This window comes from Hemicordylus capensis, chromosome 6, assembly GCF_027244095.1.
Source record: "Hemicordylus capensis ecotype Gifberg chromosome 6, rHemCap1.1.pri, whole genome shotgun sequence".
In the NCBI taxonomy this organism is placed as follows: domain Eukaryota; kingdom Metazoa; phylum Chordata; class Lepidosauria; order Squamata; family Cordylidae; genus Hemicordylus; species Hemicordylus capensis.
Window position 1 is genome coordinate 119179241 of NC_069662.1, and position 21955 is coordinate 119201195.

General features: G+C 43.6%; 1 protein-coding gene across 3 annotated transcripts in view; it reads left to right on the forward strand.

Annotated features, from left to right (window-relative positions):
- The window catches only part of IGF2BP3 (insulin like growth factor 2 mRNA binding protein 3), a 133982-nt gene that overhangs the window by 102107 nt on the left and 9920 nt on the right, over positions 1-21955 (forward strand). For all 3 annotated transcript variants that reach the window (XM_053266140.1, XM_053266141.1, XM_053266142.1), the window contains 2 exons: positions 4618-4749; positions 20128-20247. In XM_053266140.1, coding sequence (XP_053122115.1) covers positions 4618-4749; positions 20128-20247 — 252 coding nt within the window. The remainder of the gene's footprint in view (positions 1-4617; positions 4750-20127; positions 20248-21955) is intronic.

Here is a 21955-nt window from a genome sequence, read left to right on the forward strand (position 1 = left end):
AGTAGTGAAAGTTAATGTTGATTAGCATCTTCAAGCTCCCAACCTCCCCCACCCTTTTCCCAAGTGGGTTCTTAAAAACAAACAAAAAACTACATGGTCTTGTGGAAAGATTTTTGAGGCTGTCCTTTGCATCATGGATGTAAGTTAGGGGTGCACAACTCAAATTGACCTGGTGGGCTGAAACCAACTATGACTTGGCTTGTGGGGGCCGAGGTCAATTTTTAGGGCACTGGTTATTAAAGCAACACTTGATAGCAGTTAATTAAATAATTAAAATTAGAGTGAAATTAATTGAAATGAATTTAATTAGAATTTAGCTTTTGAAGTTCTGGCAGGCCAAGTTTAATTTAATTTAAATTAAATTGTATTGAATTAAAATTCTAATAAAACACATACATACAATACAATCTGTACAAAATACATAATGATAAATTGCATTGCTCTTCCTTTCCATCTTTGCCAAATCATCCCACTTCACATGGGATGTTAAGTGGGATAAGGGGGAAAAGAGAAGTTTTTCTCTTAATTTTTGATTTAAAAAATTACACTTTGATTCTTCACCACACACTTTTTGATCCTTAACAACAAACCACACCAGTGTGCAAGATGAGAGAGAAAGGGGATGGAGGAGGCGGGGTGGTGGGGAGAAGAGGTGATGGGGTAGGCTACATGAGAGGGAGACAGAGAGAGAAATAAAGAGGAAAGGGGGATGGGGCAGGCTAGAGAAGAGGGGTGGAGAGGGAGAGAACCATTGGCAACATTTCCCGATTTAAATTGCTTGCATGTGGAAGGAGTGCTGGCAAGAGAGAGAGAGAAAAAAAGAAAGAAGATGGAGCAGCAGGCTTTGATGAGAGAAAGAGAGGGGAGAAGGTTCAAGCTTTACGAGATGGAAAGAAAGAAAGAGAGAAAGGGGAAGAAGATGGGACAGGCTTGGCAAGATGAAAGAGAGGGGGGACATGGGCTCAAGGGGGAGAGAGGTGTCAGTGGGGCCAACCTGTGCAGGGGTTCTGTCCTTTCCTCTTAAGAACTCCGCATCTTTGTTGACTAGTGCTGATGTCCATTGACCTATTCTAGGATTCCGTCCTGCTTCTAAAGATGGGGAGAGTCTAGTTGGGGCGAGGGAAGAAATTGGTGTGTGTGTGGATGGGGGGGGTTCCTTCACTTCTGGGCACACTTCCCCCTCCTGCTCACCGTTCTGGCAGCTGCAACTGCCTTTGTGTTCCGAGCCCTCCTCAGGGCTAACTCCTCCCACTCACCTCTCCAGCAGCTACAGCTGTCTTTATCACCCTGAGCCCTCCACAGGGCTCGCTTTCCCCCACCCGCTTGTCTCTCTGGCAGCTACGGCTGCTTTTACAACCCAAGCCCTCCTCAGGGCTCACTTCTGCCTGCCCGCCTTCCTGCCCACACCTCTGGCAGCTAAGGCTACCTTTTAGGGATGTGCATGGTCCGGACCAGTCTGGACTGGCACCGAGGGAGGGTGTCTCCCTTTAAGGGTGGGGGGGTAGAACTTACCCTTCCCGCCGCTCTTCCCCCTCCGGCGCTGAATCTGCTTGCCAAGTTTCTGGGGCACGAACCGGTCCAAAGGCCATGTTGGAGGCCTCCAGACTGGTTCGGATCCGGACCGGTCCAGCAGTCCGGCACTGGGGGGGGGTGTCTCCCTTTAAGGGCGGGGGTGTAGAACCTACCCCTCCCGCTGCTTTCCCCCTCCGGCGCTGTCTTTTTATGCGAAGATTTTGGGGTGGCAGCGTTCTTCACTGCCACCCCTGCCCCCGTCGTTGCCCGGCAGTCTTCCTCAGAGTAGCTGGGATTGTTCCATGCATAGGCTAGTTGAAGATGGGTGTTTCTTCCCCACCCCCTGTGTGTATTGCTTGTCTGCCTCACCCAAAGCCTCTTTGTAATTTGCCCTCTTCTTATGCTTAATAAACTTTATTTAATTTGGGTGAACTTAATTTGGAGAAGGGCCTCTAGAAGCCTGGAAGCTGCTTGCCCAACAGGCCTTTCTGCTTGCTCCAAGCTATGAATTTGGGTTCCTGTGGAGGCTCCTCTGCCAGCCAGGGACTGGAGAGAGAGCAGGACTGAATGCCCGCATCATTCCAAACTCCCCTTCCACTTACTGTCTTAATTGGTAACTGTCTCAAAGTAGTAAGGAGTCCACATGGCTGGCTGGGAACCGAGCTGCCTGCAGCAGTCTCTCTCAGAATTGGGGCTGCTTGTAGGTCAGGAGGGGTCTCTGAACTGTGACATTGCCTACCTCAGATTCATAAGCAGGGTTGTACATGCTCCCAGTATCATACTGTGTAAGCATCCAGCGTGTTGGTACAAAAAGCAATATCTGGCAAATCTCGCATTGCTTTTTTCATGCTTGTGTTTTTTCCCCTTTTTGTTTGTTCTGAAGAAAAGGTTCTAGCCCTTCTGGCTTCAAAAGAGAGGGCAACACTTAGAAAGGTTCTCTTTTTTTCTTCTGCTAAGCAGCTCTTCTGCCTCTAGGTCTCAACTACAGCACTTCCTTGCAGGCAAAGGACATCCATCATTTGAGCATTCGCATTGCTGTATTGCAATGACCTCATTGGCTGCTGCCCAATGTAGTTGACCAGCTGAAGCTCCCAGGAGCACTCTGCCCCTCTCTGTTTTTGAGTCATCACAGGATCTAAGAGCTCTCTATTGTTTGCATTCTAATCTACAGTATATTAGTAGAATTCCTAAAGAGATCAATTACAGCTTCTTGTGCAGCTCTATTTTCAGTTTAGAAAAGAATGTATTTGAAGGTTTTAAAATTATATATGTGGTTTCTAATATTAATAGACTGCTCAAATGTAGCAGTAGACTTGCACGCCTTGAGTGTACAAGCTGCTGCTGTGCCACTGCAATTTTTTTAGCTTGTGAGCCCTTTGGGGACAGGGATTCATCTTACTTATTTGTTACTTCTCTGTGTAAACTGCCCTGAGCTATTTTTGGAAGGGCGGTATAGAAATTGAATCATTATTAGTATTAATAATAATAATATTAGCACTGTGTGTGTTGGAATAGTATAACACATTAACCTTATTCAGATCTTTATGTTATACACCCATACAATGAATTTATGATGTACACATAAATTATTCACGTATGAGGAACACAGGTACAGCAGTATACTTCCTAGCTGTATCCTGCATTTGAGGGCCCTGTACCCAGGTTTGCATTTAAAATGAATGTTGATACAGTCATTCGTGCAAAAACATATGCATGTGTATAGACACTTGTGCAGTTGTACAACATAATGTTTGAATAGGGCTTTTGATGTTGGACAATCCTGACCCTATACTTTCTTTCCTTTGCCCATGGTTCTGGTAACACGTCTACATAAGAACCAAAGAACAGCCCTGCTGGATCAGGCCCAAGGCCCATCTAGTCCAGCATCCTGTTTCACACAGTGGCCCACAAGATGCTGCTGGAAGCCACAGACAGGCGTGCCCTCTCTCCTGCTGTTACTCCCCTGCAACTGGTACTCAGAGGCACCCTGCCCTTGAGGCTGGAGGTGGCCCACAGCCCTCCGACTAGTAGCCATTGATAGACCTCTCCTCCATGAAGTCATCCAAACCCCTCTTAAAGCCATCCAGGTTGTTGGCTGTCTCCACATCCTGTGGCAGAGAGTTCCACAAGTGGATCATGCGTTGTGTGAAATCACACGTTGTGTGAAAACGCGTGATTTCAGCCACATGAAAATGTGAGGTCATTGGGCTTCTCCAAAATAGTTTCATTAATCCTGTTGAAAGAATATTAGCCTGTGGAATTCAACACAGTTGAAAGTGCATGAAATAATTGTATATTTTCTTGTATATGCCTCGCTTGCCTGCCTGTTGCTAGATTGTGAGCCCTCACGGGCAGAGGCCTGTCCTCTCATCTGTTGTAAAGAGCCATGTCCATGGATGGTGCTATATAAATTGTTGTTTGACTGTGCTGCTTTTCATAATTGTGACTCAGGCTGGCTTGTAATATTGCCCCAAGTCTATCGGATGAGGTGTTATGCTGGCCTAGTAGTGGGTAAGTCTCATCTGAAACAGTTCCTTAATAACATCTCTAGAACTAAGTAGTGATTACTTCTAGCAGAATAGTGAAACTTATTCTACAGTTCATTCTGAACATCAGTCCTGAGACAGGATTTCGAGATGAGGAGAGGAGAGCTTGTGGTAGCAAGCATGTCTTGTCCCCTTAGCTAAGCAGGGTCTGCCCTGGTTGCATATGAATGGGAGACTTGATGTGTGAGCACTGTAAGATATTCTCCTCAGGGGATGGAGCCGCTCTGGGAAGAGCAGAAGGTTTCAAGTTCCCTCCCTGGCTTCTCCAAGATAGGGCTGAGAGAGATTCCTGCCTGCAACCTTGGAGAAGCTGCTGCCAGTCTGTGAAGACAAAACTGAGCTAGATAGACCAATGGCCTGACTCAGTATATGGCAGCTTCCTATGTTCCTATGATGTTGTTGATCACACTAAATTAAGCACTGCAAACTAGTCTATCTCCAAATTTGATTGCTTGGATAAGAAAAAGATAAGTATAATTGTTATAATAAGTAAACCATCCTAATGAAATCTTTAAATAAGTGGTAGTGTAGGGGCTAACCATTTCTTTTGTCATTGCAGCTTCAAGCACATTTAATTCCAGGATTAAATCTGAATGCCTTGGGTCTCTTCCCACCTTCTTCTTCAGGGATACCCCCTCCCACAGTGGGTGTTGCTTCAGCTGCTGCCGCCTCTTCATATCCTCCATTTGGCGTAAGTATATAAATTTCTGTTTTATAGCTGTTGCCATCACATGTTGGATTGCTGGTGGATAAGTCAAACTCAATTTCAGAACCTTGAATGTGCTTACAGAGGGACTCTTCATGGGTAAAGGGTAACTAAATCTTTTGTCAGGTGTGTTCTGACCTGAGAGTAAGTGAAGAAGTTTAATAAAAGAAGGAATGGGGGGAAATGTATTCCCTAGAAAATACATGGGTAGGTGATTTGAAGAGATTTTTTTCAAGGATTCTAGGTGTAATGTTAGACTTTTTCTTCCTAAAAACGGTTTAACTGAATAAGTACGATGTTAGTGCTCTTCAACATTTAAAAAATGAGATAGTTGGATTTTGATGTGATCAGGTTGCCACTTTGAGGTCCTGAGAGGGCAGCTGTACCTTTTGATAGTTGCACAGAAGGGAGAATTTGTCAGGCGTGGTTATTTTGCATCACAGCAGTGGGGCGGCAGAAGTTGCACCCTATGGAACTTTCCCTTCTGTGCGATGCTTAAAGGTACAGCAGCCCTCTTGGGATCTACAGATAACCTGAAATGGGATTAGGTCTTAAATTAGGCCTTATGTGTTTTAATTGTTAGCCGCCCAGAGACGTAAGTTTGGGTGGGGTATGAATTTTAATAATAATAATAATAATAATAATAATAATAATAATAATGGCCACAGAAATCACCATCAGCCAATTACAAAAAGCAACATTACTGGGAACAGTCTATATTCTGCGATGATATCTATAACAGCAACAACATTGACCATAAAATTCAGCCATCCCAGGTCCTTGGGAAGGACTTGATATTTGGATAAAACAAACCAGTCAATAACACCTGTCTGACTGTGTAAACAACAACAACAATAATAATAGCAGAATAGAAGAAAAAGAAATAGAAAAAATAACAAACTACAAAGATCTACAAATTGAAATTGAAAGGCTGTGGCAGAAAAAGACCAAAATAATCCCAGTGGTAACTGGTGCCCTAGGTGCAATTCCAAAACAATTTGAAGAGCACCTCAACACCATAGGGGTCACAGAAATCACCATCAGCCAATTACAAAAAGCAACATTACTGGGAACAGCCTATATTCTGCAATGATAACTATAATAACAACAAGAACAATATTGATAACAAAATTCTGACATCCCAGGTCATTGGAAAGGACTCGATGTCTGGATAAAACAAACCAGTCAATAACATCTGCCTGACTGTGTAAACAAGAAATAATAAAAAACAATAGTACAGTGCATGACTTCTTGACTAAGAGCATTTTGGAGGCCAAACAAAAGCATGGGTGTTTGTCTGTGGGAGGGGATTAGGAATGCCTTATATTACTTTCATTATGAAAATGGTAATTTGTGCAGATAGGAAGCTTCCAACCACGGCTTTGAATACATGTAAAGAGCAGGTGTATGTGTCATGCTGACAGTCAAACTCAAGATAAAATGGAGGCAGACATCCTATCTTCATAATTAAAGGTTTCTGGGGATCCAGCAAGGCAAGAGTTAGAACAGTCCTCACCTTTCTTAATAGTTGGCTCTACATTACATTTGGGGAATAATATGTTATCAAATTTGATAGTAGGTTTAATAATTGTATTATAATTGTTTTATATTTATTATATTATAATTGTTATATAACAGTATTATTATAATTGTTAAAACAAATGACAGACCCTAAGTCTTTAAAGTCTTTTGTAATGTGTGCTAGGAGTTAACTTTCTATTGTGTCATTGTTACTTCAACACATTTACATTCCAATAAATTTCCAAAATTTATTTAGGAAAACAATATTCAGGCATTTAGAAAATAACATTGCTGTTTATTGCACTGTCTAGTTCAATAAACTGAATGCTATAAAACAGAGCTTAATACTCCGATGGGTCCTAATCCGTGTCAGTAAGATACTTCTCTGTCTCTGCCAGTAGACACACATGGCAAATGGTTTTGCTAGATCCATGTTTTCCAAACAGTGTGTCATGGGACACTGGCTGGTGTGCCACACCAACTTCCTCTGAGTCAAAAAGTGAGGAGTTTTAAATTCCCTGCTTTTGGAACTGATTCAGAGGAAGTCATCGCAGCATGCATCTAATTGCTAATTCTTGTGATGGCATGGAGGGGGGCCTGCACTATTTGTGGCCATCAGCAATGCATGGAAGAGGAAGGAAGGAAATAAATTTTGTGGATGCTTTGTAGGGATGTGCACGGACCAGTTCGCAGTCAAACCGGTCCACTGTGAACCAAGCGGTTCGTTCGCGAACTGGTCCAAGCTGGCCCGGTCAGTCAGATCAGCTGGTTCGCGGAGCAGTGGTTTGGTTTGAATTTGGATTGAACTGCCGCACATGGTCCATACACACCCCTACTACTTCGCAGCCACACCCAAAAATCGTGCCCCAGTTGTTAAGTGTGTTTTGGGCACCCTGAAAAAGTTGCTGTTCTGTGACTACCAATAAAGATTGATTGGTTGATTGACACTGAAAATTTTGGGAAACACTATGCTAAATCATTCTACTTACTTATTACGGAAATAGGTTGTCTTGCATATAGTTATCATAGGTCTTCTACACAAAGCAGAATCTATCACCAGTGATCTTTGAATTTTTTCAGTGAACAGTGTATTAAATAGCTTGCAAATTTAAAGACTGGAGGGAGCAGGGAAGGGAAGTGAAATACTGTCAACACAGTTCATCATCTAGCTACATTGACAGAACTGCCTAAGAGAACAGCTGCTCCCAGTTCAAACAGCCAGGTGAAACAAGAAGGGTGTGTGCTCAGTATCGTTTTAGGGACAAAGACTAGTTCAGGCTAGTAAGCATAACCTTTTGACGCAATGAGGCTTTGACACTTTCTGACTTTGCTGGCTACAAAATCAATATACATATAAAACAAACACAATCATGTTAGCAAAAGGATTTTTGGAGTATAGAAGTGTGAATAGGCAGGGGTTACAATCTGTTTTAATGTGGTATGAACATACTTATCCTCAAATTTACTTCAAAATTGAGACCTCTTCTGAAAATCATACTTTACTGAAGCTACACATGATGGTTAAGATGGTCTGCTGCTCATGCTTTTTCTTTGATATAAAAGGCCCTATAACTTAGAGCAATGATCTTCACTGTTTTGCAAGTAGGGCCCACTTTGGCAAAAAAACCCACCCTTGAATGTAAGAGCTGTTTCCTACTGTGCTGGCCTCTGTGTAGTATTGCACTTTTCTCAGAACCAGGGAGAGGCCCTTAAGAGAAACAGAGCTCTGTTGAGCCCGGGTGCCACCTTGGAAGGCATACATGGAGGGTGGGAAAGTGTCTGCATTCCCAGAACTTTTTCCATAGGACTATATTTTCCCATATGGGAAAGGTGCTCCACTCATGGCTTACAAGATAGTGCTGGAACTTGAGGGGGCTCTATTTCCCTTACAGGAGACGCCTGGAGCTGGACAAAGTGCAGCACTGCATGCTGGGAATGGTCACCTCTGCACAGGCATTGCAGAGTATTCAGCTTTGACCAAAACATTTCAGTTTTGTTCAAACTGGGAGCAGCTGTTCTCCTCGACAGTTCTGTTAATGTACCTAGATGCTTAACTGTGTTGACAGTATTCTACTTCCCTTCCCTGCACCCCCCAGGGTTTAATTTGCAAGGTATTTAATACATTGTTCATGGAACAAATTCAAAGATCACTTCACACAGGCCTAATACATAATTAGCAACACTTGGAGTTGATGAGAGCCACCACTAACTCCTACGCCTTGCAGTGGAGAACACTGGCTTAGAGAGAGAAAATGTGGAGTGGTAATTTGAACTTGTAACCTAAGGCAAATGGAAGCATTTGAAGAAACCTCTCCACTATGGCGCTATAAAGTCGAGGATCAGACTTTAATGCGTGAAGTGGTAGTTTTGCAATGATCCGTTGGAATAGTTCTAATGAATGTGATGCCAGAATTAACACTGGCATGGCAGTTTATTGTAGAATTCAGTCATGTCCATGAAGTCTTGACCTTACTAACTATGCAGTGCCTATAGTTAACATAAAGTAACATAGATTGGGTTAGAGAAGTCTGAGCCATGGGACACAATAGTGCTTTTGCACATCTCCCTCTCATTTCAATATTTACACAGGAGAATTTCCTAGTGGATTGTGGAAGGGTAGGTTCCATTGTCTTGGTGTGACAAGCCTGAGCCCAGGATTTTGCAGCAGTGTGAGACCATTTCAGAATGTGACTGTCCAGAGTACTGGGGGCTTTCATAAGTCATTAATAATTGGTTGACTGGTTTCCAAAATTGAGACTATCTGTTAGGGAATTTTTCATTTTCTTAGAGCAATTCTGCAAAATTCTGTGTGACGGAAGATCTGGATCGAGATCCGTTGTGATCTTTAAGAATGGGTAATGCACCTTCGCAGGACCCACACGATAGCATGCCTCAGCTCATCGAAGCCCCGCCTACACACCTTCACCGTGCTATTTAAAGGCAGGCTGAGCACCATGTTATTTAGTTCTTTTCCAACCGCCATTGTGTACAGTCCTCGGGCTGTCACTCCTTGTTGGATTAGTTCTTCTTTTTCTGAGTTTATTTGAGAAAGAATTTATGGATGGATTGTTGGTTTTGACTGGAACGGCTCTCGTACGACTCTGGTGTTAATTGTGTGAAACAGCTTTCAAACTTCCCTGGCATTATTTCTGAAATAGGAACTGACTTTGACAGTGTATTGCATAACCCCTGAAATGGCTGAGGAGAAACAGACTTTCAAGAGGAGAAACAGACTTTCATTGAATACACTTATTCTGTCGGCATCGAGGCTAGTGACCCCTCGATGTCCGACAGAAGTACCACCTTCGACACTGAGGAAGAAGACAGGGAGGCAGTGTTGGATACTACAAAAGCACACACTTAACTGTCGATCTTAGATTCTATCTCCAGCACTCCCTTGGCTTCAACATTCAACAGTTTCCCTCAAACAGCAGAAACTGGGACCCTGAGGGTCACGCAGGCACATGTGGCTTCACTGGACAAATCTGCATGAAGATATGAAAGAAAAGATTGAAGGATTACCTTTCAACAAGAAAGGCTTATTCAGTGAAAATACTGACTCCACCATGGAGAAGATGAAAAAGTCAAAATTCACAGCTAAGACTTTTACTATGACACCCATCTTCTCCTATGGCTCCAGATACCACCACTATTCAAAACAAAAATCCATGTTCAAACCACAAGAGCATTGGATTTTAGGAGACAGTATCAGCCCTACAAACATCCTTTCCATGGCAAGGGAAAACAAAACCAATCTCAACGCACTAAGCAACCTGAACCTTAGAAGCACCTTTTGAGGGTTGGGACCACCATTGTCAATACTAGACTTCTCCCTTCTTCCACCATTCAGGGCCACAACCCTTTGGCAAGTGAGCAACATTATCTCTCTCACGAACTCGATCATCATGCCAACGACCAACATCAAGTTGGCACACCATGCCTCTGCATGGCACCACATAACATCGGACCGCTGGGTCCTGAAGATAATATTTTCAGGCTATGCAATACACTTCAGAACAACCCCAAAATTTACAGGGATGAGGCTCATGCAATCCTCCCAAGCATTATTGGAAGAAGTGAAGGAATTCCTAGCCAAAGCAGCTATTGCCCCGGTACAGTGGGTGCACAGACAGGAGGGTTTTTACTCCCACTATTTCTTGATCCCGAAGAGAGATGGCAGCATATGGCCTATTATGGATCTGTGCCACCTGAACAAATGGTTTGAATGCTGTTTTAAAATATTTTTAAAAAATTTAAAATTGTTTTAATAAACTTTTGGTTTTTGTTTTAACTAATGTTTTACTTCCTGTCTTTATTTTGTTGTAAACCGCCCAGAGACGTAAGTTTTGGGCGGTATAAAAATATGTAAGTAAATAAATAAAATAAACAAGTTTGTCCATGTGAGAAAATTCCGCATGATAGCGTTACAAGAAATCCTACCTCTTCTATATCAAGGGAATTGGTGGTGAGGCTCGATCTCAAGGATGCATATTTCCACATTGGGATCAGGGAACAACACAGAAAGTATATCAGGTTTGCAGTAAGAAATCAAGTATATCAGTACAGTCTTGCTACCACCTCTAGGGTATTTACGAAATGTATGGCTGCAGTGATAGCTTACCTTCGTACCCAAGGTATATCGGTCTATCCTTACCTGGAAAATTGGCTTCTGACTTACAAAACAAACAATATATGTTCTATCTCTCCTCTAAGACTTGGGGATTCAAGTCAATTGGAAAAAGTCCAAACTGGAACCAGTTTGTTCAATCAGCTACATTGGAGTGGTACTAGACACAAAAACCAGGAAGGCATACCTACCTCAAAAATGCTTCCAGTGCGTCAGGGACTTGTTTTACCATGTCCAGTAGCATCCATCTCAACCAGCCTGACTCATTCAAAGACTGCTGGCATCCTCCAACGTAGTGGTGGGATATGCCCAGTTAAAGATGTGCAAGTTGCAACTGTGGTTTTTGTTGGTCTTCCACCTGAATGTGGATCGACAGGACCTATGTCTAGTGATTCCAGATCAAATCCTACATTCACTTACCTGGTGGTCAACATAGGAAACTGCCATATACTGAGTCAGACCATTGGTCTATCTAGCTTAGTATTGTCTTCACAGACTGGCAGCGGCTTCTCCAAGAAGAATCTCTCTCAGCCCTATCTTGGAGAAGCCAGGGAGGGAACTTGAAACCTTCTGCTCTTCCCAGAGCAGCTTCATCCCCTGAGGGGAATATTTTCCAGTGCTCACACATCAAGTCTCCCATTCATATGCAACCAGGGCAGAACCTGCTTAGCTAAGGGGACAAGTCATTCTTCCTACCACAAGACCAGCTCTCCTCTCCTGGTCAATGAGCAGAAATCTGCTGGAAGAAGTTCCTTTCCAAATGACAACTCCTTCTATCTAGCTAACAGATGCCTCTCTACTAGGCTGGGGGCCCCACTGTGGAACTCATCAGATACAGAGCAATGGACCCTTCAACAACAAAAAATCACATATTAATTTCTTGGAGCTTCTGGCTGTCTTCAAGGCAATGAAAAACTTCCTCCCTCTCTTACAGGGAAAAGTGGTGCAAGTGCAGTTGGACAATACTACAGCCCTGGCCTACATCAACTGTCAGTGAGGGATGGTATCTTGGCATCTCTGTGCTCTCAGCCTACAGCTTGGGCATTGGCGCATCCGACATCATCTATTCTTTAGCCATAGCCCACATAAAGGGACTAGACAACATCTTAGGAGATGACTTGAGTTGGATTTTTCCACAATAGCAACAGCATGAGTGGAGAAGCAAGACGGATTGTATCACACCTCTCTTTTCAAGCTGGATGCAACCAACCATAGATCTCTTTGCTACTGCAGAGAGCAAAAAATGCACCCACCTCTGCTCCAGGGCAGGATATGACCCACAATCACTGGGGGATGCTTTCCAACTGAACTGGTAAAAGGAGACCCCTTATATGTTTCCACCACAACCTCTGATCAGCCGAGTGGCTTCCCGTCTTCTGGCTCCTCCTACATCCTGTATCCTGGCAACTCCCATGGAGGCCAGGGCAACCATGGTTTCCACAGGTACTCAAAGATTCAAGCAATTCCTACCATAGGCTACCGCAAGTAGTGGATCTTTTAACTCTGTACAAAGGCAAAGTACTACATCCAGATGTTCTAACGCTCTGCCTAACAGCATGGTGAATATACTCCTGAATAAAATCCTCTTTAACCAGAGAAAAACTTCTACCAGATGCAATTACAGGAGCAAATGGCTCCGTTTTTAAATTTTATGCAAAGAAATGGGGTTTCAACCTGATCAACCCACAATTAGAGATGTACTTCTCTACCTAACAGATCTGAAATCTCAAGGTTTAGCCCAGGGATTCTCAACGTTGGGTCCCCAGATGTTATTGGACTTCAACTCCCATAATTCCCAACCAAAGGCCACTGGGCTGGGGATTATGGGAGTTGGTCCAATAACATCTGGGGACCCAATGTTGAGAATCCCTGGTTTAGTCAATGTATCTCTCAAAGTGCATTTCGCTGCATTATCCTCTAGATATCCAGGCTATGAGGGGAAGACTCTTTTCACACCCAGAGAGTAAGGCTTTCCTAAAAAGCCTTGTAAACCTATATCTATCTGTTTGTAAATCTGTTGAGCCATGGAGCATATCCTTAGTCCTTTCTACACTAACAGAGACCCCATTTGAACCTATGAGTTCTGCCTCCATCAAACTGGTGACTTAAACTGCTTTGCTGCTAGCAATAACCATGGCTAAACATATAAGTGAATTAACAGCCTTGCAGGTGGACTTGCCATACACTAGGATCTATCCCGATAAAGTTCTCCTAATGCAAATTGACCCAGACTTTCTTCCTAAAGTAGTGTCCAGCTTCCACCTCAACTAGGACATTGTTCTCCCTACATTCTTTAAAGACCCATCAACTCTGTTAGAACAGGCGATGTACTCTTTAGATGTGCATAGAGCACTGTTATACTACTTGGATCGCACAAAGCACTTCAGGTTTACCAAATGCCTATTTGTTGCATACAAAGGCTCTGTAAAAGGCTCCTGTATTTCTAGGCAGAAAATGTCCTGATGACTCATCCTGCTAGCATACAAGACACAGAATGTTCAACCACCAGAAGCAATCAAGGCCCACTCTACCCATGCCTACCCTTCTTCAGCTGCACACCTGTTGCGGGTAACCTTCACGAACATGTTTAAAGCAGCTACTGGGTCCACTGAGTTATTTTTCATCAAGCATTACACCATAGATGTGCGCTCTCCTGTTGAGGTGAGCTTCGGGAGAAGTGTTTTAAAGCAGGTGTTGCAATAGCTATTACCGCATCCTCCTCCAAGGGGAGCTAGCTAAACACCCATTCTTATGGATCTCGATGGAACTCAATCCAGATGAACAGGTTGCTCACCTGTAACTATTTATCTGGTAGAAATCTGTTGATATCCATAAGACCCTCCCGGACCACTGTTCTGCAGTAGTACTATGTGTGTATTGAGTGTGCAAGCTATTCTCCTTTGATGATAAACTCACCTGATTCCAGATGATCGTCTTCCACGGCGGTCTTCCAAGAACTGAAGAACATGGCACCCAGCCTGCTTTTAAATAGCACGCTGGAAGCGTGTAGGTAGGGCTTGGTCGCCTCGACGAGCTGCAGCATGCTACTGTGGGTCCTGCGCAGGCCATTCTGCGTTACCCCATTCTTATGGATCTCAGCGGATCTCTACCAGATCAATAGTTACAGGTAAGCAACCTGTTTTTATATTTGGTCTGAAGTGCTGGAATTTTGGTTCTGTTTGACTAATGTGATGCATTAATGCTTGTAAAATGAGTTATCCGCATAGAACAATCCTTGCTTTGAAGAATTTGCCTTAAAAGTTAAAGTGAAGACGCAGATCAATTTGAGCAGTGTTAAGAAAAGTGAAATGGAACTTATCCTATCTCATTCGACATGCTGTTAAATGGAGCGGGATTACTAATGTCCGGGCTGCAGTTTTGACCATCCATATGGATTGTTTTTTACGTAAATCTTAAAGGTTTTTACAGTAGCTGAGTAACTAAACTGATACATACATAGATACATACATAGATACATACATAGATACATACATAGATACATACATAGATACATACATAAGAGAGAGAGTGTATATTTATTTTGCGGGGGGTGGGAGGGTTTCCAATAAAGGCACTTAATAAATTTAAATATTATACCAGAATTAATTCAGAGTTTTCTGTAGGAAATAAATTATTTTTGTTGGACTATCCAATAAAGCATATATTTACTTTCTCATATGCTCCCTAAAGATAACCACCTGAAAAACAAAGTAATTACTACTTTGAAATTGCTAAGCTTGCCCAATATTGCTTTGAAATCATTGTTAGTAAATATTTTTATGAAACAATGAATCTGTTCTGGAAAAATTTCAACCATCTCTGATCACTCATCTGAGTGAAGAAAATTAAATAAGTGTAGCAACAGTTTTGGATATTAGCTGTGGTATACTAGAACACTTTTTAAATGCTGATATGTGAAAGAGCATGCTGAGATAAACTGGTAGGAGGGAGGCAGTGCTGATCAAATTTTTGAAAAGTAATTGAGGACCAGCATAAAACATTAGACTGCCTAGTAAGGAGTCACTTCAGAAAAGCTAACTCTTCTGATGTACATCTTAGTCTTATGAAATGTTAATGATTTTGTTTCCTACCAGGAATCCTGGAAGGTACTGTGACTAATCGTATGACATAGTTGAGATAATGTTATGAGCCAGGATCACTCCACTTTTTTTATACCTTTGGGGGGGGGGGATAACAGGTAGGAAGCCTAGATAATCACATTATGCTTTCTCTAATTGCTGTTGGTAGAGCATCTTCCAGTAAATATGAAAGATTTGAATTAACATTTTAACCCAGACCATTGTCAAATTTTCTTTGGATCTAGGAGCCAGGCAATGGATACTTCACAAAACTACCACACTTAGTGATGGACATTATTGAGGGGGAGGATAAATGGGCTTTTCTTCATCCCCTTTACAAATAGCAGAACAGAAACGAAACTGCCTCATAGAATTAAACAATTCTACCTCCGGAATATCTTAATCTAGGTGCCATGGTTAGATTTCTAGGCACCGTGGCTCCCTGGCACCTGTCAAGCCCCCTTTTAATTAGAGATCAATCAATTTATAACTCTTAGATTTTGCTACAGATAATATAAAAATTCTCACCAACTCAGCATTTGCTGAGGAAAAACTAGCATATGCAGTGTTGGGAATTAATAGGTTGGTTTTTAAAACTTAATATGTAGGTCAGATAACAAGCCAACCATTTAATAATCTATTTAGGAGATCAGAAAATTTTGCATAGTAACATTTTCTGAGGAAAACTTTAATATTTACTTTTTGATAAAAACTATCATTCGGAGAAAAGTATAAAATGCTATTGTTCCCCTCACTACTTCTGCCCAGCTGTGCTACTCCCATTCCATTCAGATGGACACTGGATTCTTCTCCTCTGTAACTTCCATCCGCTGTTCGAGCCAGACAGGCAGGAATATAGTTTGCAAGCTCTATGCTGTGTGCGTACTTGGTGGCACAACTGTCTGCTGCCTTGTCATTTGTGAAATGGCTAGTCTGTCATCAAAAGAAACTTTTGCAGATACAGGCAGGCATAATTTGGGACTGAGACTGCCAGGTATGGGACTGAGACTGCCTTGGTCGCTCTAGTGGATGACCTATGCCAGGAACTAGACGGGGGAGTGCGTCCCTGTTGGTTCTGCTGGACCTCTCGGCGGCTTTCGATACCATCGACCATGGTATCTTTCTGGACCGCCTCTCGAATATGGGAATCAGAGGTACTGCGTTGCAGTGGTTCCGCTCCTTTCTTGAGGGGGAGGGTCCAGAAGGTGGTGCTGGGGGACTACTGCTCGGCTCCGTGGCCACTGGCCTGTGGGGTCCCGCAGGGTTCAGTCTTGTCCCCCATGTTTAACATCTACATGAAACCGCTGGGAGAGGTCATCCGGGGACTTGGACTGAGTTGTCAGCAATATGTGGATGACACTCAGCTCTATCTCTCCTTGTCATCTGATCCTATGGAGGCGGTGGATGTCCTGAATTGGGGGCTGGAGGCCATGATGGGTTGGATGTGGGCTATTAAACTGAAATTTAATACAGACAAGACGGAGGTACTGTTGGTCAGTAGGAGAGCCAATCGGGATGAGGAGATTTTACCAGTTCTGGTTGGGGTTGCACTTTCCTTGAAGGAGCAAGTACGCAGCTTGGGGGTACTACTGGACCCGGCTCTGCTTTTGGAAGCTCAGGTGGAGGCGGTGGCCAGGGGTGCCTTTGTACGGCTTTGGCTAGTGCGCCAGCTGCGTCCGTTTCTCGAGAAGGCAGATCTGGCCACGATTACCCATGCCTTAGTCACGTCACAGCTGGATTACTGTAACATGCTCTACATGGGGCTGCCCTTGAAGAATATCAAGAAACTGCAGCTAGTGCAAAACACGGCAGCTAGGGTTTTGTCCAGAGCTGCCCGGTGGGAGCACATCACACCCATCCTGAAAGAGCTGCACTGGCTGCCAGTTCATTTCCGGGTCCAATTCAAGGTGCTGGTATTGACGTTTTAAAGCCCTTAACGGTTTGGGCCCGGGGTATCTGAGGGACCGCCTGCTCCCAAGGGTTGCTGCCCGCTTGACAAGGTCATCTGAGGGGGCTCTGCTCCGGGTGCCTACAATGAAGGATGCTTAGCTGTCATGCACTCGGGACAGGGTCTTCTCTGTTGCTGCCCCCAGAATTTGGAATGCTCTCCCGGTGGCCATTCGCTCCTTGGACTCCATCACAGTTTTTAGAAAGCTTCTTAAATTTTGGCTTTTTACTAGTCATGTGCACGGACCGGTTCGGAGGCCATTCTAAAGGCCTCCAGACCGGTCCGGTCACGGGGTGGTTTTGGTTCGGGTGGGGAGTTTCAATTTAAAAAGGGGGGGCTTTACTCACCCCTTCCAGCAAAGTCACGTATTTTATGTAGTAATCGGGCGGCAGGGTGCCGCCCGCTTCAATCTCCGCTGCGCGGGCTCCTTTGTAGACATAATCGGGCGGCAGGATCGCTCCCAGTCCCTGCCACCCTCCTCAAGCTAAGCAAGCCCCCCTCGGCTGGCGGCCGCCCCCTGCAGCTATCAAGGGGTTCCCCCCTCCCCGCCGCCCCCTTCTTGTCAAATGGCCCCCCAGTACAAGAGAACGGCAGGAGAACTCTCTGACGTCCCCTTCCCCTTTGCCGGCTTGGCTTGAAATGGCTTCTAGGAAGCCTTTTGCGCGCGCGCACGCAAAAGGCTTTCTAGGAGCCATTTCAAGCCAAGCCGGCAAAGCGAGAGGGCGGCAGGGAGTTCTCCCGCCGCCCGCTTGCTAAAGTTAACTTTAGCGGGTGGGCGGCTGGAGAACTCCCTGCCTCCTGCTCGCTTTGCCAGCTTGGCTTGAAATGGCTTCTAGGAAGCCTTTTGCACACGCGCGCAAAAGGCTTCCTAGAAGCCATTTCAAGCCAAGCCGGCAAAGGGGAAGGGGACGTCAGAGAGTTCTCCTGCCGTTCTCTTGTACTGGGGGGCCATTTGACAAGAAGGGGGCGGCGGGGAGGGGGGAACCCCTTGATAGCTGCAGGGGGCGGCCGCCAGCCGAGGGGGGCTTGCTTAGCTTGAGGAGGGTGGCAGGGACTGGGAGCGATCCTGCCGCCCGATTATGTCTACAAAGGAGCCCGCGCAGCGGAGATTGAGGTGGGCGGCACCCTGCCGCCCGATTACTACATAAAATACGTGACTTTGCTGGAAGGGGTGAGTAAAGCCCCCCCTTTTAATTGGAACTCCCCACCCCAGTGCCGGACCGGTTCCGTGCACACCCCTACTTTTTACCCAGGCTTTTACATGACTGTTTCTATTGCTGCTTCTATGTGTTTTTACTCATTTATAGTTTTTATGCTTGTATTTTATAGTTTTTAAATTAGATTTGTTTTATAATTTAGCTTAATATTTTAATTGTTATTTTAATTGTGTGTTTTTTAACTTTTGTAAACCACATTGGGGTTGTTTTTAATGAAAGCCGGTATATAAATTCAACAATAAATAAATTTATCAGTGCAAACTACTAGGTATCATATCAGAAGGCTGAAAATGAGAAATCTAGCACTCTGTACATCATTATGAAAGAAATATCTTTTTCCTTTCACTTTCACGTGCAATGTCTCGTTAAGATAAGAATGTGTGGGATCTTTAACCATGTCATACTTGAGCTTCTCTGCACTGTTGAAAGCTGAATTGCTCTGTATACACTGTTAGAACTTATAATAGAGCTTTTGTCTGTTTTTTATGTTAAAAGAATCCAAATTACATAATTTCACTAATTATTATTAAATATGTTCTTTTTTAAAAGGTCCATAAATAGATGAGGGGAAAGTTTTTTATTGAGTGTAGCTGAGAATAAAGTATATATAAAGATATTTTTTAATAACTGCCAAATTAGGTTATCAACAGGTTGCTCTTGGGCAAAATGAAAACAAGAAACAAGTTTTATCCTGAAACAAGTTCAGACTTCCCACTGCTCTATCATGAAGTTATGGTCCAAATTTCTGGAAGGCATATTGGGCTGTTAGTGACTAAGGTTGATGAGATCTGCCAGGAGTTTAACTGGAGGATTTTCTCCTTTAAAAAGTTCCTTGTGTTGCACCCACTGTTTGGGTGGGTGGCTGCATGCATACATACATGAGAGGAAAAATAATTTGGAACAGTTTCACCTGTTTAAGAGAGGCTTGTAAAAAAGGTGGGGGGATTAAATTACTACACGCTGCTTCCATCTGAGGCTTTTAGGTTTTAAATACACTGAAAAATATTTAGGTTACAAAAATAAGTTGTCTTAGGCTTGAGTTTCAGTTTGCATTTATGCACGATTAAAAGTTTACAGAGTCTTTTGCTATGCCTTAGGTGGGTTGAGCATAGGCTAGTGTATTGTATTTTAATTACTTTGCAAGTAAACAATAATAGAACAGTATCAGGAATATGCAGAGCATGCACACAAAGAAATACAAAATCTAACAAACTGTTGCCTATGCTGAATCCCCTTTTCCTTGAAAACTCACCCAACACTTGATGAGAATCAAGCTTCCTGCAATCTTGTTCTCTCAAGGATCTGCAGTTATTCCATAAGAGAAACCTCCATGCTGGCTTTGAACATGAGGGAACAAAAATTCCCTGCCCCTAACTAAGCCTTTCTGCATGTGCTTCTCCTCAAAGACTGCCTTTCTTGTTCCCAGAATTCCCAGCAACCACTCTCTAGGTCCCACCCTCCTGGTGTACTGATTGGCTGCCCTGGAGTTCACCAGCGTGTCAGTCAAGACAAGGGTCCACTCCCTGTTACCTCTTTATTGGGAGGGGAAACTCATCACTACACCTTTGCTTTCCAGATCAATTAGCCAAATACCCACCTCTGATTTGTAAATAGGGAGCCATGTTCTCCGTATTTAGATGTTGTCTTTTTAGAATAGCTTTACAAGTACATTAAAACTTTGGGTTATGTATCTTTTGATCACACTGAAAATTAGCCAGGACTGGGTTTCAAGAGTGATTCAAGAAAAGTTTGGTGAGTTAGTTGTCGAATTAAATAGCATATCCCACTCTTCATTTAACAGCTATTTGGGTCTGCTTATGCCATTCTGAATCATGTCAGAGCTGTTGCATACTCTCAATTTTTTCAAACTCTATGGGTATTTTAAGTATCTGTTGCTGCTTTCAGTTATGGTGTTTAGAGTTTAATTACTACCATAAAGAAAGGCAATGAACTTTTGTTCTTCCTGGCCAGCAACAGCCCGAATCTGAGACTGTACATCTCTTCATCCCCGCTTTGGCAGTGGGAGCCATTATCGGCAAGCAGGGACAGCACATCAAACAACTTTCTCGTTTTGCAGGTGCATCTATTAAGGTAATATTAAACTGATCATCTATGAATATCCTCAGTTTTTCCAAGTCTTTCAACAAGCTTCTGCAGGTACTGTTACATGTGTGTCTTTCTCAGACACCCTGCTTTGAATATAAAGCAGTAAATTGTACCTGCTGTTTTTGGAATGCACATCACTGGCTTCAAAGACAAGATAATTAAACTGGTTTCTAAAAGTTCTTTGAGGGGGTGAAATATAAGCTGCAAATCAACCACCACCTTGGTGGTCTTGACTCTTAAATGTTTGTTCTTAACTTGGCTTAAACCTTGTCATGTTTACAATATGGCAAAATAATCTTCAATATGTAAAGTGCTGAAAATGAGATTATTTTAATGAACAAACATGAAAGCAAGTTAACTGTTGTACATCTAATTTTGTTCCAGATGGTTAGCTCAAAATAAGAGCAAAAAGTTTCACCTGTGGTGGTGGTGTTTAGAAAATTTACTTTTTAGATATCTGCTCTCTCTGCTGAAATATATTAATTGTCCTATAAAGAGGTTTGGCATCAAATTAGCAATTGTTCCATAACATAATGGTTTTAATTGTGGCTTATAGTGATGTGCACAGAACTGGTATGGTGATCATTTTCTGGAGCACTGAACCGGTTTGAAGGTCTTGATTTCAAATCAGTTCGGAGGGTGGGGGGTCACTTTAAGGGAAGGGGAAGGTGCTTCCTACCTGTCCATCGCAGCTCCGCCCCTCTGCCCCACCCCCTTCTGGTGCTCTCTTAAATAGCGTGGTCGCAGGGCTGCAGCATTCCTGCTTGCACCCTGCCCCATTCAGCATTGCCATGCCCATGGCCGATGTGCGTGGTGATACTGAACGGGGCTACAAGCAGGAATACTACAGCCCTGAACTCATGCTGTTTAGGAGTGTGTTGGCACGGGGAAAGCAGCGGGGCAAGGATGGGCCAGTAGGAAGCACCTTCCCTGTCCCTTAAAGTGACCCTCCGCCCTCCTGGGAGTGCACATCCCTAGTGGCTTGTTGGTTGTAATGTGGGAATAAGTGGAAGTTGGTTAGAAACTTTACCTATTATCTGCTGGTATTGGAGGTCACCCAATCATGAGTTACGTTCCCCTCCCCCCCATGCTCCAGGAATCAGGATTAAGACAATTGAACCATTGTGGGTGGTTCCTCTCAGTTCTTTTTCCTGCCTCTGCTCCAGAGAGTCACAACTCACCCACAGCTTTGTTGTTTGGCCTAAGTTTTCCTTCTGTATGGTTTGTTCAGTCCGTTATACCTTCTCCTTGTTGTCCTTTACCTTTGTCCTCCATTGTCCTTACCCATTTTTATTGTGTTTTTTTAAAAAGTCTTTACTTTCCATTCCACCCCGCACCTTTCGAAACAGAGCGACTTGCTAAAACACTGGATGGCCTTGGGAGAAGTGAGCTGGAGCTTAGCTGGCACCAGTGGGCCACAGCAGCTTACCCAAAAACACCTACAAAGGACCAGGGAACAGAAGGGGACTCTGGATGTGATTTCAGCCACTGGAGTTCTCCCACTCTGAGCCAGTAGCAAAAGTGCTCTCATTCGCTCCATGAGCACAAATAAACCGCCACAGAGGCAAGCAAAGAGACTACTCCAAAAGGAAAGCACTGGAGTCGCATTCACCTCCCCCACCACTGCTCTCTCTGATCAGCCAGCGTTCATCCCTGATGCCTTGTTCCCAGTGAGGAGGCTGATGCTATTGAG